This window comes from Grammomys surdaster, unplaced genomic scaffold (genome assembly GCF_004785775.1).
Source record: "Grammomys surdaster isolate TR1022 unplaced genomic scaffold, NIH_TR_1.0 125565, whole genome shotgun sequence".
NCBI lineage: Eukaryota > Metazoa > Chordata > Mammalia > Rodentia > Muridae > Grammomys > Grammomys surdaster.
Window position 1 is genome coordinate 472,658 of NW_021620412.1, and position 9,712 is coordinate 482,369.

The 9,712-nt window shown below is 51.2% G+C and overlaps 1 protein-coding gene across 3 annotated transcripts in view; it reads left to right on the top strand.

The window, feature by feature from the left end:
- Nucleotides 1-9,157, top strand: part of Slc26a11 (solute carrier family 26 member 11) — a 24,845-nt gene extending 15,688 nt beyond the window's left edge. For all 3 annotated transcript variants that reach the window (XM_028786724.1, XM_028786725.1, XM_028786723.1), the window contains 8 exons: nucleotides 1,952-2,012; nucleotides 3,146-3,201; nucleotides 3,435-3,575; nucleotides 5,095-5,222; nucleotides 5,467-5,566; nucleotides 5,984-6,117; nucleotides 8,028-8,100; nucleotides 8,323-9,157. In XM_028786724.1, the coding sequence (XP_028642557.1) occupies nucleotides 1,952-2,012; nucleotides 3,146-3,201; nucleotides 3,435-3,575; nucleotides 5,095-5,222; nucleotides 5,467-5,566; nucleotides 5,984-6,117; nucleotides 8,028-8,100; nucleotides 8,323-8,426 (797 nt within the window). In that variant the 3' untranslated portion in view covers nucleotides 8,427-9,157. The remainder of the gene's footprint in view (nucleotides 1-1,951; nucleotides 2,013-3,145; nucleotides 3,202-3,434; nucleotides 3,576-5,094; nucleotides 5,223-5,466; nucleotides 5,567-5,983; nucleotides 6,118-8,027; nucleotides 8,101-8,322) is intronic.
- Nucleotides 9,158-9,712: the final 555 nt, after the last annotated feature.

The window sequence follows — 9,712 nt, forward strand, 5'->3', positions numbered from 1 at the left end:
TGGAGTTACAAACAGTTATGAGCACCCTGTGGGTGCTGGGAATAGAACCTGGGTCCTCTGCAAGAGTAGCAAGTGCTCATAACAACTGAGCCACTGCATCTGGCCCACACTAAGAATCTTAATTTTGATAATGGTACTGGTTTTAATATGTCGTGGGACCTGGGTGTTCCTGCCTGGTCCTCTCCCCCTTGTGAATGCTCATACGAGCCTAGAAACTGCAGGAGCCACTCCTGTGAGAGGACTGGCAGTACCCAACCGTCCAGTGGCAGGGTTTGGCTGCGGCTGTTTGTCTGAACTGGTGGATGGGGCCCTACAGAGGTGGGATCAGCTGCCTCTTTTAGCAGAAGAAATCCGCGGACGCCCCGTGTGCGTGCAGCAAATCACCCAGCTGTGAGTTCTCAGGCGTATTTTCATTCTTCGAATGAAGTGCACTCATTCTGAGACCAAGGAGATATCGCAGTGGTAGGGCATTTGCCTACCGTGTGTGAAGCCCTTAATCCCCAATTGAGAGGGGTTAAAAATAACGTCAATCCCCAGCACTAACAGATAATAAAAGCAGAGGGCCGTCCTGATGGCAATGGAGCCTCCAGAGTGCCAGCCAGATAGAACTGTGAATAGTGTCCGCTTGAGCTATAGGCTGGTGGGGCATCTCCATTGACTTCAACAGACCACCAGGGGGCAGTGTGGTCCTGTGTAGCCCGTGGTCACTGTCCAGTCTCTACAAAGCTGCTCTGGCCCTTTGCTCTCAAAGATCTGGGCTTGGCTCTGTGACCCAAGAGGGGCTGGTACTTAAGTAATCCCCAGTCTTCTAGGGCTTTTTCTCATTTTTCTGTGAGTCTACGAAGCCTGCGAATGACCCTTGGTCCGCTTAGCCTGGCTGTGGATGTCAGGGACAGAAGAAGGGAGATTTTACAGGAATCGGGGTTGCTGATAGCTATTCTCATACTCAGAAGTAAATGATACATATTAGGGAATGCAAGACAGCCCACCCACCCTGTCTGAGGAGCTGCTGGCAGCTGTGACTGCTGGGGACAGGGAGTCATTTGCTCCATGTCTAAGCAAGTTATGGATACCTGCCCTTTGGGATAGCGACTGCCTTCCTTACACTTAGTGCTAGGGGAGTTCCAAGAGTAGGCATTGAACCTGTAGTTGCCAGATTAGTTCACTGTAAAGGTTCCTGTGTGACATGGCTGTTGGGCAGACAGAGTGTCGTAGGTGTAGGCCAAGATCTTAGTTCTTGTGTCCCAACAAGTCAGTAGTACTGGCTTTCTGTACTGTGATCTGTCCTGTTGCCTGGGCAAGCACTTTGCTGGTCTTGACCTTCAGTCTCTTAGCTTGGCTTGACAGCAGCTACATCTCAGGTACTCTTTTCTCTGAAACCATCCCTGGGAGGTGGATGTCCTTCCTCTCCATGGTTACTGGTAGTATCATCTTTAAGGTATCTTGAAGCCTGAGCCAGGTCTACTTTAAACCTAGAATAGATGGGCATGCCTGCGGTCTCGGGACTCATGAAGGAAAACTCCAGGAACAGAAAGCTCAGGTTCAAGTCATTCTCAGCTCACAGCCAGTCTGGGCTACCCGAGACCTTGTCTCAAGAAGCAAAAGCTGGGCAGGGTGGTGGTGGCGGTGCACGCCTTTAGTCTCAGCACCAAGGAGGATCTCTGAATTTAAGGCCCACTGGTCTACAGAGCAAGTTCTAAGATGGCCAGGGCCACACAGAGAAACCCTGTCTCCAGTAGCAACACCAACAAAAAAGCAAAATCGTTGAATTAGAGTTAGCTAAACTCCAAGGTCGGGAACGTGATAAAGATTTGGTTCCTCACCCTGGATGAGTGCTGGGTGAGGGGCCCCGGGCCCTCTCTCCATCTTTTCCCTGTGTGGTTCTGCATTTGACTCCCCTCCTCCCTGTCTTAATGTTCCTTCTCCTCCTATCTAACTCTTCTCTCCTCAGGCCTCACCAACGTGCTAGGCTCCCTCGTCTCTGCTTACCCAGTCACTGGCAGCTTTGGGCGGTGAGTAGCCATGTTCTTTCTACTCTGTGCATTTAGGGTTAGCGGGGTCCAAAGACCTTCCCCCCTCGCCCCCGCCAGACCCTTAGTCGTTGACATTTTCCTCCTCCTCCCCGTTAGTCCATCAGGCATTCTAAAGACCTTTGGAAAGCTGTGACCATGTCCACAGCAAGGCAGGTTACACCTGCCCCTCAGGATGGCTCCTGGCATCTCTGCTGTACACTTAGTGATGCAAGTTCCTGGCCCACCCAAGTCCTCCAGGCATGCTGGTGCCTGAGGTAATTCCAAAAGAAACAGAGGGGAGGGCCTGGTGCAGTGATGTACTCTTTTATTTCCAGCATTTGGGAGGCAGAGGCAAGTGAATCTGGGTGAGTGAGGTCAGTGGCAGGGCAGATGTTGGAGAGGGAGAGGGTGAGGGGAGGGAGGGGGGAGGAAGAGGAGGGAGGAAGATTGAGAAAAGGGATAGAAGGTCTCAATCTCTGTCCTGGTGCATCTTTGGAGGCAGGGTTTCCTGAGATCCAGAGGCTGGGCTGGGGCAGCTCTGAGGCTGAAGGAGGAGCTAAACATTACTGAGCAGAAGCTGAGGGTGTGGGGGGCAGAAGAAGGGAAGATCTTAAAATAATTGAGGTTCTTGATTGGTGCTTTTCATACTTAGTAATAAACAGTATGTATTAGGGAAAGCAAGGCAGCCCACCAGCCCCTAGCTGAAGAGCTGTTGGCTGCTAATGGTTGCCGGGGGGTGGGGGGTGGGTGGGGGGGGCAGGGAGTCGTTTTCTTCAGTGGTGTGGCCAGTGGTCAGTTGCCAGCGTTGTGGTAATAGATCCGCACCCAGGCTCATACAGGAAGCCCTAACTAGTTAAACTAAGTTGGCAGTTAAAGCAGAGCCCCGAGGAAGAGGAGAGAGGATGGGGCAAGTGATAGGATAAAAAAGCAAACAAAACAACCAGGGAGATTGTCTCTCTCACCTCCATATATGCTAACTCTTCATTCTGCTGAGGGGGCCCAGCCACCTGGTGTCAACTCCACTGGCTCTCACCTCCACCTCAGGTCTCATGGAAGGTCAGCCCCTGTGTAAGGCCAGACAGCTCTCCTCTCAGCCATGGGGGATTGACAGGTTTCTTCTTGTCACCTTCCAGGACAGCTGTGAATGCCCAGACAGGCGTGTGTACCCCGGCAGGAGGCCTGGTGACTGGTGAGCCCCACCCCGTCCCCATCCCCTTCTTTACCTTTGGTGCTTGTGGTGGAAATGCGGCAGAGGGGCACGCGTAGTTCTCTGACCATGTACGGCGTTCCTACTAAGTCTGTATAGATCCATAACTGTCCAGTGGATAACCAGGCTCCTCCGTACCTCAGATGAGGCTGTATCATTCTGTGGGTGCCGGCTGGGTGAGAACCGGCCCCCCAGATGATCCGCCACCCCCACAGGTATCCTGGTGCTGCTATCTCTGGACTACTTGACCTCACTCTTCTACTATATCCCCAAGTCTGCACTGGCTGCTGTAATCATCACGGCTGTGGCCCCGATCTTTGACGTCAAGATCTTCAGGAGGCTCTGGCGTGTTCAGAGTACGTACGCAAAGTGGGCGGCTCTGAGGTGGTTTCTGCGGATGCCAAGGGCACCTTTTGTTATCCCTCCCGGCCTGCGGCCCCACTGTGGGCTGGAGCTGTGGCACTCTGGTAAACTTAGGAGAAGACACACTCGAGGTGGCTGCTCAGAGGAACTGGGCTTCGGCCCACACAGAACTGAGCCAAACTCGGTAGCTACTGAGTAGAGAGCGGAGTTTCCTCCACTCAGAGTCCTCGTCCTCCCCTCTCCACACCTTCCTCCTCCTCCGGATGGGTGACCCATAAAATAGTCTCTCAGTCTCCCCATCTCCTGGCCTGAGCCCCCTCACCCAGTGGTTCCTTTAACAGGTCCAGCAAAGTTTCCCTTCCTCCTTGTTGGCCAGTTATCAGGTGTAGTTGGGGTCAGTTGTTCTGTGTCCCAGTCTTCTGTGTGCCAGGTTTCATCTTTAGGACAGTCTTGAAGTCTACCAGTGTAGGTGAGTGGAATGGAATTGATGTTCTCCAAGGAAACAGGGACTCCATGAAGGGCGGGGCCTGTCTGGGTCGCCACATCAGAGGTGGAACTCCACGCTGAATTCATGTACTTCATGCCCAGGGCAAGAAATCCTCTGGGTCCCCTGGAGTCACAAGACACAACACACACACACACATCATGCCACAAATACACAGACACACACAGACACACAGACATACACACCACACCACAGACACACCACACCCAGAAGCACATACCGCACCATGTACACACACCATGCCAGGTATACACATATACAGACATACATACCACACCACAGACACACTTACACACCACAGACACATACTACACCACACACACCATGCCACATACAAACAGACATACACACCACACCACAGGCACACTCAGAAAATAACACACACAGAGAGAGAGACACACATACCGCACAAACACATAATGCACAGAGACAGACACACACACACCACATGGACATACCACATGGACACACCACACAAACACACACCTTCTCTCTGTCCCCTTTCCCTGGATTCTCTGATGAGCTTCCCCACCCCCACACTTAATCAGAGGCTGGAGGGCTGGGATGGGCCAGGCAGATCCTACCCTGGTAGATAGGGACCCCATTCTCTACCTCTGCCCTTGGTCTGGGGGCCAGCTACAACCTATACCTTCGAGCCAGGCAGTGGTGGCGCACGCCAGCACTTGGGAGACAGGGGCAGGTGGATTTCTGAGTTCAAGGCCAGCCTGGTCTATAGAGTGAGTTCCAGGACAGCTTGGACTATATAGAGATACAGAGAAATGCTGTCTCGAAGAACAAAAACAAACAAACAAAAAAATCAAAAACATAACAACAACAAAACCCAACCTACACCTTCTATTCCTGTGACCAGATCTTTCTCTAGGGTGCTTTAGGGCTCTGGCCACCTCTATGAACCCCAGGAGAGGTTAAATGGCTGGCCACTGGGCTGTGGGGCTCAGTGAGCAGGGGTGGGGTGAGGGTTGCCTCTGAACCAACACTCATCCTAGGGCTGGATCTGCTGCCACTCTGCGTGACATTCCTGCTGTCCTTCTGGGAGATCCAGTACGGTATCCTGGCTGGGACCCTGGTGTCTTTGCTCATTCTCCTGCATTCTGTAGCTAGGCCCAAGACCCAGGTAGGCTCAGAGTAGAGACACTCTCTCCTTGCTTGCTATCATTAGTGCTCCTGAGGGAGAGCATTTGCTAGCTCTCCTGAGTGTGGGGTGTTGGGGGCTCTCCTGCTGGCTCCTGCTCCTACTACTCTACCTCATATGCTAGGCTTGGGTGGGGGTGAGGGGTCCCTCCTGGTGTAATGAGTGAAGCCTACAAGACTATCCTGTCCTGTCTGCTTCTAACATTCTTCCCCCACCTCCAATCCAGGTGTCAGAGGGACAAATTCTTGTTCTCCAGCCGGCCAGCGGCCTGCACTTCCCTGCCATTGATGCCCTCAGAGAAGCAATAACAAAGCGGTCACTGGAAGGTATATGAGCCAGTCAAGATGAGCAGAGAGGAGCACACACTCCTGGAGACCCTACACCACAGCCTTGGCCCCGCCCCAGTGGTCAGGGAGACATCACTCGCTTTCACGCACGATTCAGGTGTCTTTGAGTAGTGTCTGCTGCAGAAGGATAGCCCCTGCTAGGCAGTAGTCCTGTGACTCCCCTACAGCCTCAGTAAGGGCCATGTTTGCTTCTGTTCCTCTGTCTGGAGAAGTGACGTTCATAGAAACCTAAAAAGAAAGTAGCTTTCTCCAGATACCCATTCTTCCCACCTTGGCTCCGTTGCTGGGTGACACCCCTGGGGAATGGTCTTGTAATGGATGTTTTTCACCACTGTCATGGCTGCAGAGCCATAGGCTCTGCCTGCCCCGTGGCAGACTCTTGGCCTGTCTCCCCAGCATCCCCACCACGTTGCGCGGTTCTGGAGTGCACGCATGTCAGCAGTATAGACTACACTGTGACCGTGGGACTTGGTGAGCTCCTGGAGGACTTCCAGAAGAAAGGTGTCACTCTGGCCTTTGTTGGACTACAGGTAGGAGAGCCAGGCCACCTTATAAGGAGGGTCCACAGCCTCCCTGTGGCCCCAGGCTAATGTGATACATGTGGAAAGATATAATTGCACCTACCTATAGTTCTAGAATGCAGGAGTATCTTAAGGTTTTACTGCTGTGAACAGACACCATGACCAAGGCAACTCTTATAAAGACAAGACTTAACTGGGGCTGGCTTACAGGTTCAGAGGTTCAGTCCATTATCATCAAGGTGGGAGCATGGCAGCATCCAGGCAGGCATGGTACAGGAGGAGCTGAGAGTTCTACATCTTCATCTGGAAACTGCTAGAAGAATATTGACTTCCAGGCACCTAAGAGGATGGTCTTAAGCCCACGCCCACAGTGACACACCTACTCCAACAAGGCCACACCTAATAGTGCCACTCCCTGAGCCAGGCGCATACAAACCATCACAGTTTGCTTCAGCTTGAATGGACAGAGGAAGGAGGAGGGAGGAGAGATGAGGGAGGAGGGAGAAGGGTGGGCCCTGCCAGATGAGCTTACAAATGAACAGCCTTCAGTGACCATAAAGGTTAATGATTTAAAACAACAAACCTCAGCCCGGACTCAGCATGGTTACAAGAGACTGACCAGAAAGCCAGTGTAGAAACGGGAACATCTGCTGACATCCTTCATTCTTGAAACTACACAGAGCACACCAATGGGTAAACGTTTCCTTCCTAAAGCTTCCCTGTCCTCCCTATGAAGCTGGAGTACCCTGGGCACTCCACTTGGAGACCTTTACCCTATACAGTTCTGATTAAACTGCACCCTGCTTCTGCAGAGGCCGGTCTCTTACTTCCTCGTTGCCTCCATCCATGAGCATGAGGGCTCTGCACACAGGCACAGCACAGCAGACATGAGCACGGTCCTGGACTGAGCCCTGGCCTCAAGTTCACAGCACTGAGCACACAGACAGCATAGGAGGTCGGCACTGAGCGCAGGAGAATGAATCCAAATGGTCGATAGCCTGCCAGGTTAGAACCACAGCCAGCAGCGCCCTGACGTGGGTACTTACAATGTCATGTGACACCAGCACTTACAATGATGTCATGTGACATGGGTGCTTACACTGATGTCACGTGACACCAGTACTTACAATGAAGTCATGGCTCAGAGGTATCACTGAGGAATTAAATTTTTTTAGTTTTAGTTTTCGTGGTTTTGTTTTATTTATTTATTTATTTTGACAGTCTTAACTCTGCAGCTCTGGCTAGCCTCACACCTGATATATGGCGCAAGCTAGACTTGAACTCATGACAACACTCCTGCCTTAGCCTCTTTGTGATGGTTTGTATATACTTGGTTCAGGGAGTGGCACTATTAGGTGTGGCCTTGTTGGAGTAGGTGTGTCACTGTCGGCGTGGGCTTAAGACCATCCTCTTAGCTGCCTGGAAGTCATGCTTCTGCTAGCAGCCTTCAGATGAAGATGTAGAACTCTCAACTCAACCAGCACCGTGCCTGCCTGGATGCTGCCGTGCTCTCCTGTTGGTGATAATGGACTGAACCTCTGAACCTGTAAGCCAGCCCCAGTTATGTCTTGTCCTTATAAGAGTTGTCTTGGTCATGGTGTCTGTTCACACCAGGAAGACTATCTAAGACAGACTCACTGGAACACTCAGAGTATCCAACTAGATCACCCACCACACATAGCAGAGCAGAGGTTCCTTGACGTGTTTTTTGTTTTGTTTTTTGGTTCTTTTTTTTTTTTTGGTTTTTCAAGACAGGGTTTCTCTGTGTAGCCATGGCTGTCCTGGAACTCACTCTGTAGACCAGGCTGGCCTCGAACTCAGAGATCCGCCTGCCTCTGCCTCCCAAGTGCTGAGATTAAAGGCGTGCGCCACCACCGCCCAGCTTCCTTGACCTGTATTGAAGTGTGTATTCATGCTAGGTGCCCGTGCTCCGCACACTGCTGGCTGCTGACCTCAAGGGGTTCCAGTGCTTCACCACTCTGGAGGAGGCTGGTGAGTATGTGGAATATTCTTCAGCAAAATGTGGTGAATGTGGAACAAGATGGGTCAGGAAAGCCCCGGGCTGGGGCTGGGGCAGGGACCTGGCCTCAGGCAGGCCCACCCTTTCTGCCTGGGCACCAGACCCTGGGTTCCTTTAGTTCTTTGAATCCCATTGAGTGGAAGGACCCAGCCTTAGCATTTTCAGTACTTGATAAAATTCTGTGTGTTTTGCAGAGAAATTCCTGCTGCAGGAACCAGGGACTCAGCCCTACAACGTTCATGAAGACGCTACCCCAGACTGCAGGAGCTCCCTGCTGAAGTCTCCCTCAGGCCCCTGAAGGGCAGCTGATATAGGAAGAGTTTCTAGAAAGTTCTGTCACCATTACTTGGTGTCACCTGATTGACTCACCAACCTGGCAGGACTAAAAGTGCACTGCATAGGTGGCTCTGGGGAAGAGCAGGGACCCATGTGTGATTCTGGGCTGTCACTTTCCTGCTGTCCCCTAGGTGTGAGTATTTGAGGGCTGGGTTGACTGGACAGTCTTCCAGAGAGAGAGAGAGAGCCAGAGAGACAGGGGACCCATGACTTCTGGTCTGAGCTGTCAGGATAAACTGGAACTTTCCAGATCCCAAATTCTTTAGAATCAGGCCCTACCGGAGAAGAGTCAGAGAGACTGGACATCTCAGAGACGTGTCTGACCATGTCGTGAAGTCTAAACTGAGCTGAAGAGGGGACCACAGTGTGCCACACAGAGTCAATTATGTTTAAAATCATGTGTTTTTAAACGGAAGTCACTCTGGTGATTTTGTAAAGCAAAACAAAAAACATTAATGCTTGCTTAAAAAAAAAAAATCCAAGAACTCATCCAACCTGTTCACCATCCTCTTCATCTGAGGTCCCCTGCCCAGGACAGGTATGTATCTGTCAGTGTGTACACACAGTGCCTGCTGTCTTATGTGAAGAACTGAATCACTATATTAAGGTGCTTTGTAAACTGTGTTCATGCAGTCATTAATTGTGAATTATTTATTGTGATGATCAATGGAATTAAAATACAAGATTATTTTATTTATTTTGTGCATGTGGGGGGGGTCCATGTGTGCTCTGTGTGTGTGTGTGTATCTGTGTGTGTGTGTATCTGTGTGTGTGTATGTGTGTATGTGTGTGTGGTGTGTGTATGTGTGTGTGGTGGGTGTGTATATGTGTGTGTGTGTATGTGTGTGTATATATGTGTGTATGTATGTTGTGTGTGTCGTGTATGTGTGTCTGTATGTGTATATATGTGTGTGTATATGTGTGTGCGTGGTGTGTGTATGTGTATGTATACGTGAGGAAGCAAGAAGAGGACATAGAGTATTCCACTGAACCACTCTCGGCCTTCTTCCCTTTTTGACTGTGGATGGAAGCTGGTTGCCAGCACGCCCCAGATCCTCCTGTGCCTGGTCTGTCTCCCAGCACTGGGATTAGCGTCAGCAACCCCATCCAACACTGTATATGGGTGTTGGGGGTTTGCTAGGATGTGCTGTGTCTTGGAACCATATGCCTATTACCAGTGTTCCGTGGTGTGGAGCCTTGTTCCTGTTGTTGCTGTGTGGTGTCACAGTGGGTGGAACTGTGTCCCCA